Genomic DNA, 25,281 nt, shown 5'->3' on the forward strand with positions numbered 1-25,281 from the left:
TGGGAGAGCGTATATAAGCAAATTGCTTTGGAGATTTGTCACCTGGAATAAACTCTCCCATCCCTGGGGAGTGGCAGAAAGGGCAGAGTGGGAGAAGCAGTCAGTCTCACTGAACCTGGGGAGGGAGCTTCACGGGTAACTTCCAGCAGTGGCCCTGTGTCATTCCCTCCTCATGCATAAAAGGCCTCAGAGCCTCTAGCAGCAAATGCTTGTTTAGCAAATGCATAAATGAGAGGATTTACTTTGGTGGAGCTTCACAAACCTGAAGTAAATAAATACATTTCACTGAAGAGACGAGTAACACCAACTTGGAACTAAGGGAGCGATCTATCATCAAATGCCTGATGTTCTTGGCAATTCTATAAAATACAGTCACTGCAATCAGGCAATAAACAACAATGAAACATTTAAAAATTAATACTAAATATAGAATCATACCTCTGTAAAGATTGCCCAATTCAGAAACAATCCTTCTTCAGCTTCTTTGGAAACTGCTGCTGATTTTCCTGTAGTAAATAACACAGAAAAATGTAAACCACTTTTTGAGACTGACAGGAAGACACATACCTTCTAATTGTGCAACTAGCTGTCAGTGACTGAGGTAGCTTGAACTCAACCAATATTCATTAAATACTTGTCAACTCTAGGCATTTTGCTAGTGACTGAGGACGAAAAGGTAAAGAAGACAGTGCCCCCTGACCCTTGCTGCTCTTATGGATATGGGGTAAAAGTTACAGAAGGATGTGATCTCAAGCTCTAGCTTTTTAGGGCTACCTGATATTTTCCTCTCCATTCTGGGTATGGGTGTGTGTGTGTGTGTGTTCCAAAGAAAATGACAGTAAGTAAATATTCTTAGAAAACTAAAATTCAAAAAAAAAAAAATTAAATTAAAAAAAGAAAAAAACCGAAAAACTAGAATTGGGACACCAAGTGCTACATGAAGGCAAAGACTGAGGAATCCACTTTCCTAAAAGCAGTATGTGGGAGAAGAGGAAAGGACACTCTTGTGAATTCAAAGGCCTGAATCTCAGTCATAATTCCACCATTAATGATAAAACCTCAGTTATCCAGGACTCTTTTTACTCTTTGATAGGATGGGACATTTGGAGTATGTGAACTCTGAAGTTTGTTTCAGATGCCAACTACCATAAAACCATGCCTAGAGAAAGATGGGACTTTGGAGAACTACATGGATGTCAGTAGGATTTGGAAATATTGCATGTAAGGATTTGGTAGAGTGGGGAGTCTAAGGAGATCCTGAGGATTTCAGTTTGGATCACAGATACCTGGGTAACCGTTTTAGGGAAGTTAGTTCACTCTTCCCTCCCTTAAACTGCCGGCAGGATGAGGAGAAAGCAGCAGCCAGGGGTGATTCACATGCCTGACAATTAAGCACTGATTGCCTGGGAAAGCTATAACCATTTTTTTTTTTCTGTCTCCAACTTGTGTGTTCTTGTTCTCCCATTCTAGAAAATTCCCCTGGCATAATGCATAAAAACTCATTACTCACTTAGCATGGAGAAAGCACACACTCTTCAAGGCTCATTTAATCTGTATTTACAAGGAATGATGAATACTAAGCATGGACTTGAATTACGATTTTGAGATAGTGGGGTAGAGCATAAAGTCATGACCACCCATGATCTCAGAGAATGGTGATATTAAGTGCAATAAGATGGAGACAAGGCCAGTGTTAAGCAAGCTTCCATGGTGACAAAGACCCACATAAAATGAAGTAAAGGTCTGCTTGGAAAGACACATGACTGCATCAAGGGTTTAAATTTTATCACGTACTCCAGTTCCATTATCTACAAAATTGTCACCTATTTATTTGTATCCATATGACATGTTTGAAATCTTTTTTTTTTTTAAATTTTATTTATTTATTTAACAGAGAGAGATCACAAGCAAGCAGAGAGGCAGGCAGAGAGAGAGAAGGAAGCAGGCTCCCCGCTGAGCAGAGAGCCCGATGCGGGGCTCGATCCCAAGACCCTGAGATCATGACCTGAGCCGAAGGCAGAGGCTTTAACCCCCTGAGCCACCCAGGTGCCCCTGTTTGAAATCTTTTAAGTTCAAAATAAGTTGACAATTTTCTTTTTATCATAATTTTGTAATTCTTCATTTTCAATCATTGCAATTGATACTTGGTTTATAAGATAATAGTTATATAATTTTTCCCCCTAGGGTATTTTTAGCCCTTGTAGCTCCAACATATTGGCTGCTAAAACAATCTTTAAAATTGTGACATCAAGATAAAGGTCAGACCTGATCTCTCTCTAATTATAACACAATCATTGTGTAATTCCTTACAGGCCTCTGTTCAGCCACAAATGGCCTTTCTAGAGCAATTAAAGAGAAGAGAAATTACAGGAAGATGTTCTTTTAGAAATTGGGATCTTGATTATGTCATTCTTGATGTTATCTGCTATAAGATGTTCATTATAAAATAAAATATACTATACTTAAAATAATGCATCTTTGCCCAACAAGTTTTTGAGGAATAAAAGAAATTCTGCATGGTATAGCATTTTTTTTTAAATATTTTTTATTTAATTGACAGACAGAGATCACAAGTAGGCAGAGAGGCAGACAGAGAGAGAGGGGAAGCAGGCTCTCTGCTGAGCAGAGGGCCCGATGTGAGGCTCGATCCCAGGACCCTGAGATCATGACCTGAGCTGAAGGCAGAGGCTTAACCCACTGAGCCACCCAGGCGTCCTGTGGTATAGCATTTTTAGCTAACAGTTCTATCACTGTCTTTTCTGTTATAACAGAAGTTTAAGTATACATCTTCCCATTAAACATTCCTAACTTGTTTTAGATCACTTTTGAGCCTTGGTGATTATGACTAGTTCACATGTATATAAAATGCTGGTTTTCATAACCAATATTTACAAGCTTAGTCTCTCTCTCTCTCTCTTTTTTTTTTTTTAAGATTTTATTTATCTGACAGAGAGACACAGCAAGAAAGGGAACACAAGCAGAGGGAGTGGGAAAGGGAGAAGCAGGCCTCCTGCAGAGCAGGGAGCCCAATGCTGGCCAATCCCAGGACCCTGGGATCATGAACTGAGACAAAGGCAGATGCTTAATGACTGAGCCACCCAGGGCCCCTAAACTTCATCTTTTAATATTGAGGAAAAAAAAAACACAGAATAGATGCAATCTACACCTTCTGCTTTAACTTAATTCCCTAATATAATTAAGTTGAATATTTATGGGAATTAATTTTTTCTGAAAACCAGTCCAATGTTTTTGACAAATTATCATTTGGTGTCTCAGAGATAGTCTCCATGACACATAACCTACTCACACCAGCATCTCTTGGAAAATTCTGTGCTTTCTTTTGAGATACTTGACAGTTTTATGTTACCTTTAATTGCAATTGTTTGTTTCCTAAATGGGCAATCTCTTCATAATTGTAAGGTCCTTCTTAGCGGGAGCAGCCCCACCTCAGTAGAACAGCCATTTTGTTGTTTATGCAGTGAACTTAGATTGACCTTGCCCCCCAGAGGAATTCACTCGGAAACGGATCTGGGAAACAGGTAAAATATGGCCGACCAGCCCCTGATAAAAGAGCCCATATACCAGGACGTGTCAGGTCAGGTGGAGATAACAGAGCCCAGAATGCAAGGACGAGTCAGGCCAGGTGGAGACGTCCAATCAGTAAAGCACACATACTATCTCCCTGACTACCAGAAATGTGGGCCCTGCCTTTTTGGCACCTTTTGGGTGCCATTTCTGACTAGAGTGATAGGCTAGTTCAAATAGTTACTATAGGGTGAGTTGTAATTCAATTGGCCACCTGTGTGTGGCCAGCCTCAACCACATGGCCTTTGCTCTATAAAAGTTAGTCTGTAAGGCCGGGAGGGGTCACCTCTTTGCAAGAGACAGCCCCAAATGGTCGGTTTGATTCTCGATACTTGGCGTGAAATAATGCTTTGCTTGACCTTCGCTTTCTATCAGTCTCGCTCCTTTGACCATAGACTCAACAATAATGTCTCAAAAATCAAATATAGTGTAACTTTATCTTACTTTTGCACTGTATAAAACTTGGTTGTTGCCTCAAGGTAAGTGGTCACCCTGTAAGAAGAATTACATGCATTGCTTGTAAACATGTTTATATTGTATTTTCTATTCCTTTCCACAGAGAACTTTTTTTTTTTAATTCAATCCTGGATTGTAACAAAATATTTTAAGTTATTTTTTACGAAGTGGTGCAAATGACATAAATACTCAACTGAAGTCACAATGAGATAAACACAGAGATACTCTGTAAATAACCCCCAAAACTGATAGTAAAAACTACAATATAACCTACTCTTCAAACCGATGAACATTGAAGTAAATTTAACATAAATGGAAAACTGCATGCTCCTTTTCTTATCACTAATGTATTAAAAAGTAGTAAGATCAAGAAAATACAGTAGTAATACAGTTGTCATAATAAGAAAAGCCTACTCTGTGCTCTGTACTGTGCCCAGGTTTTTCATGCTACACCTCTTAATCTTAAAGCATTCCAAAAAGTCAAATATTATCTCAGTTTTCTAGTTGAGGAAATTTAGGCACATAATGGCTGAATAATTTGACTAAAATCCTATAGTTAACAAATGCAGGAACCCAAATTTGAACTGAATCTGCATGGCTTCTTAGATGAGAACTGTCTTAGATATTTTGGAGGAGAAATCACATTTAACTTAAACCAAGAAAACACAACACTTTTGGACTTTATTATTCTTAATATGCAATAATGGGGCACCTCCTGGGGTGCCTAGGTGGTTCAGTTCATTAAGCATCTACCTTCAGCCCAGGTCATGATCCTGGGTTCCTGGTGATGAAGTTTCAGAATATTGGTGAGGTTCAGTGGGGTGGAATTGGAGCTGATGATCAAGAAAGAATTCTTGAGAGGCTTGGTGCAAAATGGTGGTCTATTAAAGCTCAGGGACAGGACCAGTGGGCAGAAAGAGTGGTGCCCCAGGGTTATGAAGGGTGGCAGGATATATAGGATGGGGTTGGGAGAAGCAAGGAAAAGGGAGGTTTCAAAAGAACTTTCATATGCTAAAGAGGACCTACAAGATACCAGAGGAGAGGCCTTGCCATTGCCAAGGTTTATCCCTCTAGGAAGGTATTAACATTAAGATAGTTGAGAGAGTCAGGGGAAAATGTCCCACCTGTCCTACCCAAGAGTGCCAGTGGGAAGAAGTTGTCAGTTCGTGCTGTCCTCAGCTTGCCTTCTGTTCCCTCATCACAGGGATAGAGTCCCATGTCAAGCTCCCTGCTCAGTGGGGAGCCTGCTTCTCCCTCTCCCTCTGCCTGCTGCTCCTCCTGCTTGTGCTCTCTCTGTCTCTCTGTCAAATAAATAAATAAATAAAACTCGTTAAAAAATATATTCAAGCCCTCTGATGGGCATGTTTGAAGGAGAGGATGAGGCAGAGCAAAAACAGCTGTAATACTCTTATGACAGCAGTAGTTCCCACCATAGCCTTATTTCTTCTATCATTTCCACCTCAGATTAAGCACATTATCGAGAAATGAACCAGTAACCCTCTGTCCTTGGGCACCCACAGTCTCTGGAGCTTTTAATAAGATTCTATTCTTAGATGGCCTTTGGCTTGGGGCCCTAGAATCTTCTACCTCTTTTCAAAGCCCACGACCTCTTTCCGTCATCTTGAGAATGCTTGCTCTTCACAATCCTTTCATCCTAGCTTGGTGAAAAGTCTTTCATTACTCACCAGCTCTATTAAAATCAAGAAAGCACACTCAAATGGCATTGCTTTAGAATCATTTTGGTAGCTATTTAAAAACACAAAAGATGGGGCCACATTCCAGACTTCCTTAATCAAATTCTCCAAGGCGAAGTTCAGGAATCTGTATTTTAAATAAACACTCTTTGTGATTCTGTTGTGGAAACAGGTTTGAAAATTACCACAGAAAGACTCATGACTCAGGAGGGCTTCAAACTTAAATATCCAACCCAAGGGCATTTTCCTCCGCCCTACTTTTAAAAAGCTGCCATTTGTGCATTTTATTGGAAGATGAACTTGGGAGTGGGTAGTGTGGTTGGATTCTGATATCGCCTACCAGTTCATTTTTCATTTTGGGGCTCTTTGCCCATAAGGTAATTTAGTTTTCCAGTCAATGATCTATACTTGAAAAGCAGAAACGTCATTAAAATCACATATCAAATACCTGCATGTACTAGAGGAGAGTGATTCATGAAAATTTCACTTACACAGAAGGTAATGCTGAGAAGCATTTTCAAATCTTCTTTTCAGCTCTAAGACTTGTTCTACTCTCTTGTCTGACAAATGCTACAAATGACAAATGCTTACAGTGGGGGGAAAAAATAACCTTTAAAAAATAGGACTAGGTATGGAAAAACCTTACTTTGAATATGTATCTGTATGAGTGCCAGTGTATTTGAGCTGAAGGATAGACATTTATGATATGTACTTTCCAAGATGCTTAAGTTATAACAAAGAAAGAACTAATTTGCAGGAAGGGAAAGAGGTATGTGCATTTTGAATCTAGTATGGAAGCATATTTTTCTCAAGAATAGAAGTTTCATTCCTTACAGTAATAATAATTAACATTTACAGAACAACTTTTATGTTCCAAAAACTGTGCTAGCCCTTGAGTTACACATCTAATTTTATTAGTTTTTTTGTTTGTCTGTCGGTTTGTTTTGGGGTTTTGTTTTGTTTTATTTTATTTATTTTATTTTTTCTTTTGCAAATACTAGGTGCTAATCTCTGTTAGACACTGGGACAATATAAAAATAAAACAAGTTACTTTCTTCTCCGCCTCTATTTCCAGCCTAGTTTTTATGTTCTGGAAACACATATGGTGCTCTCTTTTTCCTGGCCATAATTGTTTAGTTAACAGAAATGTGACTTTTTTATCTAACCAGGCCCATATTAATATCCCTACAGTCCCACCCTAACTAATTTGGAAATAGATAAGAGTGAAAACGTGGGGAGAGACAGAGTTTTGAGATTAAACCCCCTCTTTTATCAGTGGGCTATTCCAATTTAACTTTGTGTAGGTTTTACCAAAATACGATAAAGAGAATAGAGCCAAGAACAGTGAGCAAATATTTCATATTTGTTATGCATGTACCAATCCATTGAATGTGTTACTTATGTAATTTGACTACGCTGAAAAGAACTGTAAAAGTCATCTAATTTGATTTTCTGACTTTTTCTTTTCTTTAAAATTTTTTGACTTTTTCTTTCCTTTATTTTTTAAGTAGTTAAGCATCTGACGTTCCGAGTTTCAGATGATTTGCTGACAAGATTCAGAATTCTAGTCTCCAGTTAGCTGATCTTGTCATTGTTCATCACCTCATCACTTTCTAGCTGTTGGATGTTTGTAAAAGGCTCTAAAGAGCCTTAGCAAAGATAGAAGAGTCAGAGTGATATCATATGCAGGAAGCATTTTAAAATGTGTTCAAATTACAAAAAGTTTTATAGATTTCTAAAAACTTTAACTCCAGTATACTTAATATACAGGGTTATATCAGTTTCAGTTGTGCAGTTTAGGGATTCAGCAATACTATACCCGACTCAGGGCTCATCATGGTATGGGTACTTTTAATTCCCACCCATCCTCTACTCCTACCCCTTCCCTCTGGTAACCGTCAGTTTGTTCTCTATAGTTAAGAGTCCAAACAGTCTATATTTTTAAATATAAAATATATATTTTAAATAAATATATTACATATAGAAATAAATTAAAAATATAAATATATTAAATATATTTTAAATATTAAAAAAGAAATACATAAGCCCCAAATTATCATTTTCATTCAAAACTCTCAGCAAAAATTTTGTATTTCCATTTTCCTCTGTATTTTCTTTTTGGAATGCATTTTTAAAAAACATAGTTGGTCTATATACATTTTTAATTCCTTTTTTTAAAAGATTTTATTTATTTGAGAGAGTGTGCACAGGAGAGTTGGTGAGGGGGAGGAGGGGCAGTGTGAGAGAGAGAAGCAGACTCCTCACCAAGCAGGGAACCCTCAATTCCAGGACCCCAAGATCATGATTTGAGCTAAAGACAGACACTTAATAGACTGAGCCATCCAGGCACTCCATAATCCTTTCTCTTAAACTGGATCTCACTATGGTATGGTCTCATGACCATCAATATTTACAAAGTTCTCACCCAAATAATACCTCAGAATTAACAAAAGTCATTATTATGCTTTTAATTGGCTTTTATACATAAAACTAGATGAATGTTTAAATGCATTTGTTTTAACAAATTTTGAAATATTTTTTCCATTTATTATGAATGGTAAGAATACTGATTGAAAGTGTGAATAGTTGAAGACTGTTGGTAGATACCAATACCTCCAAATTACTTTTCAGTGTGTTATAACAATCACCATAAGTAAATCTGGATGACTATCAAGTAAAGCTGCCTCATTTATTTTTTGTACAAAGTGGGAAATTCTTCAGTCATCTGAATGGTGGTGTTGGTGCCTGGTACCAGCATGAATCCCAATAATGTGAAAAAGCATAAGAGCTAAATACCAGGAACCCCCATAGAAATCAGAGTCTTGGATAAATTTAGTAACTGTTAGTTCTTTAATCACTCTTTTTGCTTTTCTTTCTTCCCATTGTCTGGAATCTAAAGTAGTTACTTTTGTAAGCAATATTTTCTTATCTCGGAAGAATAGTGTTTTAACCTATTATTAACCATCCTTATAGATAAGAATTAAACAATACTGAAAGGAAATATGCTTCCCTGCATTGAGATTTTTTTGAATTTTGATTTCATTGTAACAGAAACTACAGAATACTTGTCATGAGACAAGGGTTTCAAAAACTGATAATCTGATTAGTGCTTTCTCAAGCACCAGTACCTATGGAAGCATAATAAAGGTTATAATCTTTGACATCAACTTGGGCTGGCCGAATTCTTGGCAAATGCAGATGGTGCCAATCATTTTAAAAACAGTCCTAAATTGTACCCCACCCTCATGTTTACCTCTTTTTTAGTGGAATGTTCTATGCATTTGCAGCCAATAAGTTTCTTCTTTTATTTTTAAAATAGAAGAGCTGTTTTCTTTTAATAATAATAATCCAACTCCAATATTACTAAATTATTTGCAACCAAGGACAATATTGGCCTCTGGGAGATGGTTAGAAATAATGAGAAGTAAGGAGAAGGGTTAGGAAAGGGAGTTTTTATTTGCTTGTCTCAGGGAAGAGTGGGGGGTGGGGTGCTCTTGAGATTAGGCAGGAGGATCTGGAGTTGCTAAACATTCTGCAGTTAATAAGTGAGAGGCACACTAAAAAGTCTGCTGCTGAAATGCCAAGAGAGCTACTGTTGAATATCAACAGGTTAAGCATTCTTCTTATGTGACATTCATTTTGTAGCCTTATAATGTTCCTACTTGACCAATAACCCATCTTTAATAGACTTGTTCTTTTTATCTATCTTACGGTCATGGTCATTGCAAATATTACTAGGAATACTTCATATACCCTGTCCTACACAAATAAGGAGAAATGTTAGACTTCTTTCACATTCAAATTTCCTTTGATTGTACTATTTTTGGGTAGAGAAAGTGTTTTTCAGGAGTAAAATACACAGCCAAATTAATGGAATGTTATAGAAACTCCAGAAATAGATCTCAACTACATACCAGAATTTGCTTAAAAAAAAAAAAAAAAAGTAACATTTAAAATTGGGACTATTCAGTGATGTGGGTTAATTGGTTAAGTATCAAAAAATATGTGTATTCTATTTAATTTTGTACATGGTAACAAAATAAATTCCATATACTTCAAATGTTTAAAAGTAAAACATAAACAAAGTATTGTATAAAGAACACATGGAGAATTTTTTTTTTTTTTTTTTTTTTGACACAGAGAGATATCACGAGTAGACAGTGAGGCAGGCAGAGAGAGAGAGAGAGAGAGAGAGAGAGAGGAAGCAGCCTCCCCACTGAGCAGAGAGCCTGATGTGCGGCTTGATCCCAGGATCCTGAGATCATGACCTGAGCCGAAGGCAGAGATTTTAACCCACTAAACCACCCAGGTGTCCCGAAAGAAATTTATTTTTAAAATTAGTTAACATAGGGACGCCTGTGTGGTTTAGTGGGTTAAAATCTCTGCCTTCGGCTTAGGTCATGATCCCAGGGTCCTGAGATCGCCCCACATCGGGCTCTCTGCTCAACAGGGAGCCTGCTTCCCTCTCTCTCTCTGCCCTCCTCTCTGCCCACTTGTGATCTCTGTCTATCCCATAAATAAATAAAATCTTTTAAAAAAATTAAAAAAAAATTAGTTAATATGGCGGGGCACCTGGGTGGCTCAGTCCGCTGAGCGTCTGCCTTTGCTCAGGTCATGATCCCAGCATCCTAGGATCCAGCCCCACATTGCTCAGCAGGGAGCTGTCTTCTTCCTACCCCTCTCCCTCCACCTGCAGCTCCCCCTGCTTGAGCTCTCTCTCTGTCAAATGAATAAATATTTTTTAAAATAAATTAAAAAATAAAATAAAATTAGTTATCATGCAGTGGGAAGGGCTTTTTAAGAATGACAAAGGAAAAAACAACTCATATTGTTAATGAGAAAAATCTTTAAATTAAATTAAAAAAATTTTTTTTAATTTACCTTAAAATAATAGAGACAAACAGCACGGGTCGGGGGAAGAGTATAGTTTCAACTCAAGTCTTAAGTGATCAATTTCCATAAAGAATAATTAGCAAAGTTTATTAAATTTTAAAAATTCATTTCTCATCCTTTGACATAACATTTCTAATCTAGAGATTCAATCCTTCCTCACAGAAATGTATTGATTAGATAACACTGTTTATAACGATACACAATTGGAGAGCACCTACATGCCCACTGGGAAAGTACTGGTGAAATAAATTAGTATAATTGATACAATAGGATTCCCTGCTGCCATCAAGCAAAATAAGGAGTCTCTATATGAATAATATAAATTATTATAATTATTATATATATTATATACAATAATTACTATATATATGATTATATATATTATATATATTATTATATATATAGTATATATATTATATACTATATAAAATGTAATACATTACATTTACATTTTAATGTAAAAGTTGTCAACAAATAAAACACATGATATTCAAATTATTATTCTATAATTCAAATTCTAAGAAAATGTACAGCATGAAAAGTAAGTCTTCCTTCTACCCATGGCCTAAGTTCCCAGATATCCTCTTGAGAAATGTCCTATGTTAAGTGTTATTTGTGAGTTGTTCTAGAGACAATCTATGCACATATAGGTATAAATGTATATATGGCTAAGAAAATAGTGTTGACTTATTCCTGTGTGATGCCCCTGGACATTATATACAATCTTTTTGTAGAATCATTTCATGCTCATTTATAGAAGGATGAAATGATTTTCTTAATTTTCAAATGATTTATTTATTAAAGACAGTCAAAATTAAAGACCTATTTTGAGAAATAAAGTAGTGCCCAATTAAATAATAGCAGGGAACATTTACACTTGAATATTATTACATTAAACTGGATTTCATTCTAGAAAGCAAGATACCAGCTCATAAAACCAGCCTGCTAGTGTAAAGTGAGGATATTCTTTCATGACAAACTGAAACAGATATGTACAAAACCTAATAAAAAGTTTTATTAGGTCTTATTTGCTATATATTCTCATGAAATAATACCTGATCTTACCTTGTGTAAGTTAATTCAGCAATTATATAATTCTGACTAATATAACATTTATTTTTAATATAGCCAAGGGACACACCCAAAAAGACAAGCAATGTCACACAAAAGGGTATAACTATTTCTTTTATTATTCTGGATTAGTTACACTTGAAGAAATTACAGATACTTTATATTTGTTACATCAGGTTTATTAAACCAGTCAGGTAGTATGAAAAGAAATAGCCTAATATTTAAAAAAAAAAAAATATGTTTCTGGATTAAAAGGTATTCATTTGTCAACTAGAAAAATACATTCTAAATAAAACAATAATCCTACTTCGAAAAACTATAAAATTCAGCCACAGAAATATGTTTTGTCATGTACAGATGTTTAAATAATATAAAAATAAAATTTTAATGTATTAGAATAGCTTCTATACACTGAGGCCATTTATTTTTTTGAGTTAGAAAGAAAATAAAACAGATATTTCATTTAGGATAATATTCTAAAGTTATTTTGTGTCTACTACTTAAATTTCAGTTCTACAGAATGCACATTTTTTTCTACATGCATACAATGCATAGGAAAATACCATAATTTAACCATTGTGAGGCTTTTAAAAAGACTATTTGTATTGCCTTAAATCAGTAACTGTGATTTAAAAATAAAATTCAAAAATTTTTCAAAGCACAATGATTTCGTGCCTTCCCTAAAGAATTTGTAAGTAGAATTACTGTTTGAAGTCTGCTAAAATGCATATTTATATATAAAATGCATGAGCATCCCAGAAATAATTTTTAAAATGATTGAAGTAAAAAAAATCAAAAATGAAAAAAATAAAGTAAAAAAAATGGTTGCGGTCTTCTAAAATTTAGCATTTCAATTCAAAAACTGGGTGGGGCAAAGAGGTAAGGGGGTCGATTGGAGCGATTATAGTTAACAAGATAGAAGACAAAGTAATAAAACAATAAAAAAAATACATTGGGAAAAGGAAGGTAGGTAAGTACGTAATAAATATGAGCTAAGCCGTAACGTAAGTGCTCCTGTATGAAAAATACACCTAAAGTAGTTGTGGGATCTGAGATAAAATATTACAACTGATTGAATGGAATAAATGTTTCAGAGAAAACACAACATGTTAAAAAGACAAAGTGGGTAGGTTTCTGTGTATGGCAGATAGAGGGAAAAAAGGCATTCCAAGGGGGAGGATGAACAAGGTAAAATCTACATTTTTACAAGAAGGAAGAAGAGTCCACTTTGGTTTGCTACTTCTAGCTGCATATAGCAATTTCAGGGTTAACCTGTTAGGTTACTCAAAAATTAATAAACACTTTAAAGATTCTATACAGAATTAAAACATTAAAGACTCTATCAAGTTCTATATTTATAATTCAAATTCTCATTTTAATAAAGAATAGCTTAGTATCTAAGGATGAAGGCAATTGTAGTTGTTTATCTGTATTATTATATTACTCTAAATTAGAGATTCAGCATGGTCACTGATGATTTAATATTGTAATGAGTCAAAAGCACAAATACATTTGTATAACTAAAAAACAACTAGAAGTTCTAAAGTGTATTTGAAAAATCAACAGTTCTACTTTTTGAGAAGAGTCTTCAACATAATTTATTATAAAAATAAAGGAGTGGTCCTTAGAATGTATGTACTGCACTATATAAAAGCAGAAGTTAATTCAAAGATTCTAAAATGAAATTATCTTTCCAGTCCTATTTCTTAACAGAACCTCTTTCGAATTCAGATAATTAATCAAATTATATAACAGATAGGTAATGTTCTTTTCATTATTTTCTCACTAAGGAGTAATACAAAGAGAGAGCTTTCACTTTTGGAAAACAAAATTGCAATTGGTTTATCACTGATGACAATCTTCTGAATTTAATCCCCAGTACTGAACAATGAATATATCAAACACTTTCCTTACTGCTGAATGATTTAATGGAATATTTGGCAAATAAACTTTCCTTTCTCAGATGACCATTCAATTCCTTTCCTTTTTTTTTTTTTAAATTCAATCCATGTTACCATTATTATTTACTCTTTTTCACTTTATTTTCCCTGAAATGGAAATTTCTACTTTCTTTACCAGCCAATTTCAACTAAAGCCTTGAGCATTATCTTGGTGCTAGAAGTGATAACACAGAGGCTCTCCAAAGTGAAATACTAAATCGTCCTAAATATCTTCCCAAATATTGGTGAAAAGCCTGGGGATTAGAGAAATGAAAAACTAGCTTAAGAAACTCAGTTAAAACATGCACTATGGTAAGCATGGGAATAAAAGGGAATTATAAATACTGAAATCTTCACCAATATCCACATATTAAAACTAAGTAAAATAATATTCTTACATGTGTGCTGACATACAGGAAAAGTGTTCAGCTAAAGAAAAAAATAAACCACAGTGGTATTTATTTAACAGTACAATAAAACAATAAAACGAATTGTTTACAATATGATTACATCACATGTTCTCTGGCAAGAAACAAAGAAAGGAGAGAGGTTGGAATATGTCCTAACTAAGCACCAGGCAAAACCAAGCCTTGTCCAGCACTGTAATAAGTGTCAGTCAAGGTAGGATCTAAATAGTCTCTCAATTTGTTGATTAGTTACTAGCAACCTTGGGGAAAGAGTAGGAGTTAGAGTTAGTACACTTAGTACTTTTATTTTATTTTTTTTTTAGTTTGTACCTTAGATGAAGTTCTACAGAGACCATCTGAATTCCAGTGTAAAAGAACAAAAGATTTTTGTCCATGTGAGTTCCTCTCTGTAGGTTAAAAGGCAAAATGCTAATACTTAGCGTATGCAGAACTCTATTTTACCCAAACAAAGGACACCAAGTTGCCTTTATAGGAGGCTGTTTTGTGAACAGGGTGTAAATAAACAGGACTGTGACCCTGTGATTTTTTCTGTAGCCCACATCATACCTCACTCAAAAAACAAACCTGCAGAGACCATTTGTTTGATCAGAAGATTTGCTTTGTCAGAGAAAGCCCAGGCATAAGTCTTAATAACTTTAGCTATTTTTAGAAAAAATTGCTGTTGTATGTAGCCCTTGGCCCTTTCTTATCTATACCCCCACCCAATCCACTGCTGGTATTTGCACATGTCCCACTGGGAGCCCTTCCCGCTTTCTGTTGTCTGGGTCTAAACAAGCAGAGGGGTTCAGAAAGTCTCAGAGATGATGTATATTCTAAGTATCAATGAGAAGAATCAAGACCTGAATTAATACAGTTATAACAGCATAATTGTCATGTACATTACAGACTTAAAAATTCCAATGATATAGCTTTGAAAAAAATATATCACAGCACATTTTTAATTTTACTTGTTCATGTGTCTAGTTTCAATACATTGACTGCAATATTAAGAATTAGTTTTGTTTGTGTAAATCATTTCTCACAGAAACTCTAAGAGATGATAATTCCCATCAAATCATTTCTGTTAGACACCTGCAAGCTATTTGCGTTGCATTCCTAATAAACATCTCATCTGAACTTGTAATAATTAGGTGACTTTGGAACTTTTAAATCAAAAATAAACTTTCTCTTGTTTTTACTAACTACTGGATACTCAACATGATTTACATCATTTTTCAGAATGTGATATTTAAAACAAACTTTCCTGTTAAACAAACATGAACGTTAAAGTAGGTCAGAAACAAGCCATTCAAATTATGTTGACAATAGCACCACGTCTCCTCCAGTTATTTCCGAGTCCTGACTATGGTTAGAGCTGATACCAGTGTCCGAGTCAGTGTCATTTGTATACAAGTTAAATACTCTTTGAGTCAAGGAAGGAACCTCCCCACTGCTGCTGGGGCCCTCAGATTCCTTCCCTCTGTTTTCCTTTAGTTGGCATCCATCTTTGTTGCTAATATGCAGCGAATTGAGCTCCTTGGCCAGGAATTCATACTCTTTTGCTTTCATCTGAAGCAGTGAGTCAGTGTATTTAATCTCTTTTTGGACGCCACTCAAGTGAGAGTGAATTTTCAAACCAGCTTTCATGCTTTTCTCCAAATCACACTTAACATTTTCTAAATTAGAGCTTTCAAGCTCACTTGCAGCGGCCGCTTCCGCATCTTCATTTATCTCTGTGCAAACACTTTTTACCTCTTTTTCTATTTCAGCAGAGAGCTTATCAATGAGCATTCTGTAATATGCTAATCTCTCTTCCAGGTGTCCAATTCCATCACTTTCAGTCAGGTCGTCCAGACTCTGGTTTTCATCGGAAGGCAAGTCCAGCTTCTGCTCAATTTCACCGAAACTAGGCATTAAATATGCATCTTGGACATAATTTTCTCCATCATTTTCTATCCTATCCAGGTGGAACTTAGCTTCACACTTCTCAATTTCCAGATCCAGCTCTTTCATTCTCTTGACCTGCTGATGAATGGTGTGGTCCTGGGAAATAATCAGATGAACTAAGGTCTCCATGCTATCTCGGTCATGGGAAACTGTGTCCTGCTTAATTTTAGCCAGTTTCCGGAAAGTTTTTCTGACTATTCTTTTTTGCTTATCTGGTGGTAATGTCTTCATGTAATTTGCTGGACTGAGTTCCCATACTTTTTCCGTGTTTTGCACTAATTTGGCTTCAGCTGTCCTCCATAGTGGAGCTGGCAGAAAAGCATCTGCTTTAACCAAGACAAATTGCATATTGGGTTGCTCATCTCCCCAGGCTTTCCAAAGCTTCAGGATTCTAGTTAGTGGAGGAAGAGCCCGCTCTGAACCCCTCCACTTTTCTATGATGCAGTAATCACTGGGCTTCCCCAGCAGAAATCGTTTCTCTCCAAATGTAGCCTCGTGTTCCTCAAGCAAAGCCTGGATGACATCAGCAGCGGTGGTGCGTTTAGTTAACCCACAGACAATCTTCTCTTCTTGGCAAACCCAAACCACAATTTCCTTCTCTTCTGAATCCATGTCTTTAGTGGGAGATCTGAAAGAAAAACAAAATACATTATATTTCTGTCATCGCCTGTGTAAACTTAGAACCATGGTTTAACTTTAATACCCTTTTCAGATTTTATCCTTAATGAGAGATGCATCTTGAGGCACAGAGTACATATGAATCAGAAGTTTTAATGCAGGATAAGAAAATCAATCTTAATTTCCTTTTATTCCCTAGTGAGCTCTGGAAAGAACAAATTGTCACCAAAGACAACTGAGGCTATTTTATCTATAGAAGTCAGCCACAATATAACTACAGTCAGAACTGCTAGAGTAAGATAATAATTAAAGTGGAGATGAATAAAGAGAGAAAAAAAATGACAATTTTTCCTGGAGCCTTAGGATTAAAGACCATGGAAGCATAGGTAGGAATGGTGGGGTAATATTGGAGTCATAGAAGTAAAAATAAACCATTATTGAAAACAGTCATACTTTCATCCAACAAATGTTTATTACATGCCTACCATATGTTAGACATTTCTGAAGCTACCAAAGGCACCACAGAACACAAAGGAGAAGACAACACAGATATAAATGTGTAATTATTATAATGGCAGGTAGTGGTAAATACTAAATTAAACAAGATAAAGGGACAGAAGAAAGAGAAGTCTGTTTTACTCACAGCGTTCAGGAAAGACTTCCTCTAAGAAGATGACCTTTGAATAGAGGCATAAATTTTGAGAAGGCCATCAGAGACCTAAGAGAAGAATTCTAAGAGCGAACGGAAGGGCAAGGGACATGAGGCATGTTCTAGAGACAGAGAGAATGCGAGGGTAGTTGGAGGCTTGAGGATAGTAGAGTTGGGGGTTGTTGCCGGAGAGAGGGAAAGGTCTAAGGGTAGGCGATGAGATCTAGCAGAAATGCACATCCCATGATAAGGCATTTGGATTTTGTTCCAGTTTTAGTGAGAAGCCATGAGAAAGGTTTAAGCAGAAGAGATTTATGATCAAATTTATGCTTTAAGTATATCCGGCCTGTTTCATGGAATAAACTTTAAAAAAAAGAGGGGAGGGGGCAAAAGCAGAGGAAGACAGGCTTAGGTGAAAGCCTAGTACAAAGATCTAAGAAAGAGAGGGGAATTGCCCAGACTAGGGTTTTAGCGGCAGAGGTATTAGGAAGTGGTCAGAGTTAGGATATATATACAAGTAAAGACGTGATTGTAATTTCCTTTGTAGCAGAGAAGGATGGGGAAAAAATCAGTTTTCTGAAGAAAAAAAGCCATAGAGGTAGTAAAAGAAACAAGGAAGTTCTGTGGTTTCTGGGCTATACTCTGTAGAGAGTTTTTACGATCATATTTCCATCATGAGTGTAAGTCAAACTGACCGTCTTTCATAATACCTCTTTAAAAGAATGTTAAGAAAGAAATGATATAAAGTGAATTATAATCCAATGTGATTTATGGAGACAAGATTTTCAAGTCGTAATTGGCTTGTTGTGAAAATTTATTTATGTAGCACCTTCGAAGTACATGAACTCATACAAGAAGCATATATGGAAGAAATTTCCCCTAGCTTCTAGAATCTTTTAACACTTAGAATTATAGTGTTTATCTTTTAGTACCAAAAGTGACTAATCCTACATGATTATCTTTATTTTAAATGACTAATTATTACACCTTAATTACTGACTTCCCTGAGGTCATAAAGTGACTACTAACAGTGAAAGGACAAATTAGTGACACCTAACAACAAAGAGGACCCAATAAAATTGATATATCTAACTATACCAACATTTTATAAATGATTATTCAAAAAATCCTATGGGGTTATGATAGTTCACTTATAAAATATTTAACCTTTAATGACCCAGCACTGAATAATGTGGTATTTGACAATATTTAAATTCATCGTTTAACAATTCTAAGCAGCAAAAATGTAGGTAGAATTTAGGGCAACAGAATTATTTTTATATTTCAGTTAGTAGAGAAATAGCAAACAAATACATTCTAAGCAGACCAGTAAGTACTCAAAGTAACTGATACTAACACTGTTTGTGTTATGGCTGTACAGCACAGATTACCTCTAAATTAATCGTTACTTTCATCTGTTTTGATAACAAACTTTTTTTGCTTTATGCAGTTAGAAGTTTACCTACCAAATTGCATAATTTGAAAAGAAGTAAACCATGCTGCATGCACTTACTGTATGTTAAATTATAGCCATTTCAATATGCACTTTTTATAAATAATGGTAAAAATAACAAAACTGAGCAATTGTTGCAGTTATCAACTTTATAAGATCATGCCAATAGCTATTACATTAAAACTAAGAACACAGGACATCTTTATTTTATACTATTTTTTAGTATTCGTGATTAAATGTTAAAAAAATTCCTACCAAAAATAAGTAGTCCCAAAGATAATAACCATCAGTCATAAAACATTTAACAAATAAAACTGTTTCAAGCTCCTGCATATATCAGTCATTTAATCCTCACAATTCTGTAATGCAGGTAATAATATTATCACCATTTTATAGATAAAGAAACTAAAGCACAGGGGTTTTTAATGATTCACCTAAGGTCACACTGTTGGTGGTGCATTGAGGATTTAAACCCAAGGAGGAAAGCAGGCTCCATAGCGCAGTGCTAACCATTATATTGTAAAAACAAGTTTGTGAGTTCAATGATTTTCTTTTTAAGATTTTTTTAAGAGTAATCTCTACACCCAACATGGGTCTCAGAACTTATAACCCCAAGATCAAGAGTCACATGCCCTACTGATTGAGCTAGCGGGGCACCTCTCCTTTCATGATTTAGATATGTGGATTCAATTGGAAAAAAAAAGTCATAAAATACACTACTCTTTTAAGAGGAACATTGTTATATAAATTTGCCTTTGATAGGAATGGAACTCTAATGTCCTATTAGAACATAGAACAATTGGTCAAGGGAGGACTTTTCCCAATGGCCAGTTATGGGAAAAAGTACATAAGAATGCATTGCCTTCTCTAACTTTTCCTTATTAATCTTGTTCTTACTCTGATGCAGTACCAAAGGATTTCTGACAGGTCTGGGCACCTGTGTTGGCTGACAAAACTCTCATTTATGTATATGTAACAACACCTTACTGTTGTTTCCTTAGAGTAGTCCCTATATCCTGTTCCATTTTTCAGAAATATTAGTTCTGGGTCTGTAAGAAAGGATGACATATGACCTATACCCTCTTCAGCACTACACTGTAGTTGTGAAGAAGACTGAGAAGCAGAGATCCGGAAATCCTTTGGTAACCTACATAGAATAATAATGATGACGTACATGCCAATTCCCCAATACTTCCATGCCCCTACTCCAATTGGGACCTGTTTTGTTTGGGAAGGATCAAGTGCTTGTCTACTGTGGCCTCCCCCAGATACCTGCTACAGCTCATGTGGATAATGTAACCCTAGTGGTCATTAAGCACCATCCAAAGATACTGTTATTTCTACATTATATATGAGAAAATTAGTTCCTTAATAATAACATCACAGTCTGACTGGTTCCAAATATTTTTTTTAAGTCTGCCTTAAGCATTTTTATATTTTCTGAGTCAGTTATCCCTAAATATTTTGAGGAATTTTTACAACCATCATCCAAACCAGGTAATCTTCAGAAGTTCTACCCCTTGATTGAATATATTTAAAAGAAATGACTAACGAATTTCCATAATAAATCTTCCATGCCTAGTAAAAGATTCATCATGTTTAAATTCTACTTTTTAAGCAGGCTTCAAATTCGAAACTGTATTTATTTTGTAGTATGGCCCCAACTGAGTTTCTATCTTCATTCATTTTCCAACCCTCTGTACCCTTCACTGCAATACTGCAAAATCTGACTTACATTTTCATAAGGTTGCTACAAATATCAAATAACAGAATAAGTAAAAGAGCTTTGAGAATTGTGAAAAATGTACTGGGTAAATATAGGTTATTAACACTAACAAAATTACTGTTATTATTATTTAATACAGAGAGGGGTGTAGTGTTTTTAGTGTGCTCATTCAGTAATCTTATTGACCTTGTATAGTAGTGAACATTATTTTACAAATACTTTCTAACACGTTTCACAATACTTTTTCACCTGTTTTAACTCATCAATTTTTTGCATAGGCACTTTCAATAATAACATAACTGTTTGACTAATAAGAGACATTTTATTTTATTTATTATATATTTTTTAAAAATTTTATTTATTTATTTGACAGAGAGAGACCAGGAGCACACAAGCAGGGGACTGGCAGAGGGAGAGGGAGAAGCAGGCTCCTCACTGAGCAGGGAGCCCCATGCAGGGCTGGATCCCGGAATCCTGGGATCAAGACCTGAGCCGGAGGCAGATGCTTAACCAAATGAGCCACCCAGGCACTCCAATAAGAGACATTTTAAAACATCATTAATATAATCATGGGATCACAGAGGAGCCAAGAAAACTTTTAGTCTTTCTCTGATTTATAACCCTCTGATTTTGTTTAAAATTTGTGCTACTGAGGTTCATTACACTTTATATATATACATATATACACACACACATATTTGTGTGTGTGTGTGTGTATATAAAATTCTATAGCTATTTCATTATTTGGTGTTCACCTTGGTTGGAATATCATAAGATTCATATGATTCATAAGATTCATATGCTAAATAAAGCTCTTCAACAACATCTATTAACCTTACTTATGGGTACTTTTCCATATTCACTCTGAAATAATAAAATTAAATATTGGGCTTCTTGCATTCACTCTATAGTCAATCAAGAAATTAAAAATATTTCTCCATTGATAATTAATTTTAATAACACAAAAACAATTACACAGAATTAAGTTGAGTTGGCTTATAATTACAAATGCAATGTTCATACACTCAAATATTTCTTCAACAAATATGGACAAATCATCAGAGAATAAATTAACTATCTAAATCTGGGAGTTTTAAGATTAAAAAAAAAAGTATTTACTAGGATATTACAATGCCAAACCGAAGATCTCTGAAAACATACTTAGTGAAAAAAGACTTATTGTGAAAGCAGAGAAAAATGAAGATAAATGGATAAACTTTGGCCATCTTTATTCAGCTGCCCAGAGGAAAAGAGCATTGAAGTTAGGGCACAGGGGATTAAATTAAAGAGTAACATTTATTCCTAGTATATACTAGACATTAAAGTTTAATTGAAATTTGACATATAAAACTTATTAGGACTAATATATTATATGGAAGCCTACTTTTTTTGTTTTTTTAATTATTTTACTCATTATTTTTTAATTTATGTTTATTTATTTGAGAAAGTGGGAGATAAAGACAAAGCACAGGCAGTGGGGAGAGAGAGAGGGAAAAACAGACTTCCCTTTGAGCAGGGAGCCTGATGTAGGACTCAATCCCAGGACCCTGGGATCATGACCTGAACTGAAGGCAGAAATTTAATGGACTAAGACACTCAGGCACCCTGGAGGCATACTTTCAAAATAATGAGAATAATTAAAATGATAAAATAATTAATTAAGAATTACATTAATTAAAGATAGCTTACATTAAAGATAGCTTCTAAAACCTACTATACAAACACTAGAATGCAATCTATAGATATTTATAGAAAATAATTTGAACATGTGAATGCATTTTCCACAGAACTCTACTACAACTATTTCAGAGGTCAGCCCCGAAAATTGGATATAGACACAATCTAGCCAGTATGTATAGGAGTGACTCAAAGTGAAATGCTTTTATTGCTTAAGTCTCCTGGGAACCATATTCCATGCTTAGAAATTAATAGTTAAACCTTTCCAGGTCCAAACTTTTGGTGGCCCCTGTGCCAACATTGTGATGGATTGAAAGATGAAGAACTGTGGAGCTCTGAGAGCATATCTGAGTCCTGGTCCATTGCTCAAAGACTGTTCTCTGTTTCCTTCTTATTATTATTACCTGTTTTTTAAACTGGAGAGTCTCTCGTTCTAAACCAGTGGTTCTCTACCAGTGGTGATTCTGCCCCCCTCCCCCAGGAGACATCTGACAATGCACGGAGACATTTTTTATTTTTACATTAGAGTTCTGGGGTACCATCAGCATCTAGTGGGTTGAGGGAACATAAATGTTCTGCAGTGCACAGAATAGTTTCTTGGTAGCAAAAGCTTATAGCTACAAATGTCAACAGTGGTGCAACAGAAGAATCCTCTTCTAGATTTACAACAAAATCAATGTTACAACTTCACCTTTACTCTTTTTCCTTGTATGTTCTGGAGAATCTAATACAAAAATTATGAAAACAAAAATAATAAACAAGGGAGACATTTCCAATCTCGAAAGTTGGCATTCTACTGCCAAAATGCAACTTTTTTTCCTCCTTTCACTCTACAGCCTGCTTTATGTTTATTATTAATCCTGCCCAACTGGATTTCCCTCTGTTAATCCCAGAACTGGTCCTAAGGAATGCTGATACTTGCATTTAGAAACACAAACACTCAGAACAGGGTTAATTATAGTTTAGGAAAAAACTTTCATTCATAGACTAATAAATCTTTCTCCTTCATTAAAAAATGGTATTTGAATATCTATGACATGACAGACATAGTCAGGAGACCAGGGCAGTGTCAGCGGTTTTAGGGGGGAATGGGAGTCTGCAGAAGGGGTTTTCATTGTGTTTTTCTCCCACTAGTTTACCGTCTATTCTGCCCTGACAGAAGGGACAAAGACCAGAATTAGGAATGGACCCAGAGTTTGGGGGAAATAGAGGCCAAGACCTACAGTCTTTACAGGATGAAAGGGAAATTCCTAGAAACAACAGTGCGGAATGAGGGAAAGCATCTGTAGCACCCAGGCAAGGCTGGGGGCATTGTAGGCATGTAAAATAAGCCTAGAGAAGTCAAAAATAGTCTGTAAAATTACCTTAGTCATAAAACTACAGTGAATATAACACTACCTTGTTTGGATTATTTAGAAGACACCTTGGGTTTGAAAACTGTCCAGAAGTCACCATTATTCAAGTGAAATGGCAGATGACACTGTATTTACAAATCCAGTTATTTGTGCTGATTGCTGAATACACACCAAGGGTTATGAGTATTCTACATTTTACTGACCTTTAGCCAAGTTATGATATTGTCATAGTATGTTTTTTTCCATGAAGTTGAGTAAATAAATGCTTTTTAGTCAAACTTCTCATTCTATAGGGAAATGAGAACTGTCTCCTTAGTATTTTAACTCATAATACAATTTACTCCCTTCGAGTTATTTATTAAACCTCAAAACACATTTATATGCCTCAAAAGATTAAAGTTGATTTGATTCTGATGTCACTATGCAATTCAATGTTATAGCAAGGAACACAACTAGAATTGATACAGTATGAATACATATATAATTCATTTTTGTGTCCTGTATTCTGATAAATGATATACAAAATAGCAATACATAGGAAAAAAAAAACTTAGTTCTTGCACAGATTCTGATCCAGTAGAAAGCAGAATTTAATGTCTCATAATATATATATATTTTTATAGAAAAGATAGACAGGTTTGAAGTTGTGAAAACCATTCTCAGGCAGCTCTTTCTTAAAACATCTTGCCCAAATAAGTAATAACCCTCATAGGATATGACATCCAGTCAAATAGAACCTTCAATGTATAGCTCACTATATGTGGCACTCATATTAAAACGTATCAGTACATAATATTGGGAGATAGAAAAACCCAACAATGCAAGTTTCAGAAATGATGAATGGTAATGAGAGCTACAAGACAATAATAAGAAAAGAAATTTGATTTCAGTATATTATCTCATGCTCAGATCTGACAATACCTTGTAGAAATTCACATTTCTTTTTTTTTTTTTTCTTAAGATTTTATTTACTTATTTGACAGGGAGACACAGTGAAAGGGAACACAAGTAGGAGAAGTGGGAGAGGGAGAGCAGGGACCCTGATGTGGGTTCAATCCCAGAACCCTGGGATCATGACCTGAGCTGAAGGCAGCCACTTAACAACTGAGTCACTCAGGTGCCCCAGAAATGCACATTTCTTTGAATAAAAGCAAGTAAGTCATTAAAGAATAAAAATGGATGATGATAAAAAAACAAGTTTACCAATTTAAGTTTTATACCCAAGGTTATAAACTAATATTTGAGTTCACAGATCCAACTCTATGTCAATTTATAAAATTTAAAATGCTGGGGATGCCATAAATAATCATTTTGGATGCTGAACATTTAAATCACATGTTACAGCTATTTTCAAACAAAAATACCATACTTCCAAATTTAATAGCATCTTTTCCCAATAATCAAAATGATCACAACTATAAATAAGTTAGCTAATAAATTAGCCTCGTCATTATTATATAGGAGAAAAAATTATATTTTGTATATGAATGGGAAGCTTTGTAACAAAAGTAAAGGAATGACCCAAACACAAACAGAAAATGGGTTGGATAAAACAGAAAATTGGGTAGGATAAAACTTAAATGTATTAAAAAAACAGAAAGTTCTATGCAAATTAACTGAATCCATTCCAAGTTAGTTATCTTCCAAATAAATTGTCCATTTAGAATTACAGTATATGAGCTTTATAACTTGCTTCAACAATAATTAATGAAACTGTAGTTTTAGCAAATATGAATAGATGCTGAGGATAAAATGATATAGAAGATAATTATGTTCAGGAATTCGTCATACACCTCGAGAGGAGAAAAGC

The 25,281-nt window shown here is 35.2% G+C and overlaps 1 protein-coding gene across 1 annotated transcript in view; it reads right to left on the reverse strand.

The window, feature by feature from the left end:
• Positions 1 to 11,787: 11,787 nt before the first annotated feature.
• RASSF9 (Ras association domain family member 9) overlaps positions 11,788 to 25,281 on the reverse strand; it is a 28,310-nt gene continuing 14,816 nt past the window's right edge. Inside the window, exon 2 of the mRNA XM_059186468.1 lies at positions 11,788 to 16,621. Within this exon, the coding sequence (XP_059042451.1) occupies positions 15,361 to 16,621 (1,261 nt within the window). The 3' untranslated portion in view covers positions 11,788 to 15,360. The remainder of the gene's footprint in view (positions 16,622 to 25,281) is intronic.

The sequence above is a fragment of the Mustela lutreola genome, chromosome 8, assembly GCF_030435805.1.
Source record: "Mustela lutreola isolate mMusLut2 chromosome 8, mMusLut2.pri, whole genome shotgun sequence".
Lineage (NCBI taxonomy): Eukaryota > Metazoa > Chordata > Mammalia > Carnivora > Mustelidae > Mustela > Mustela lutreola.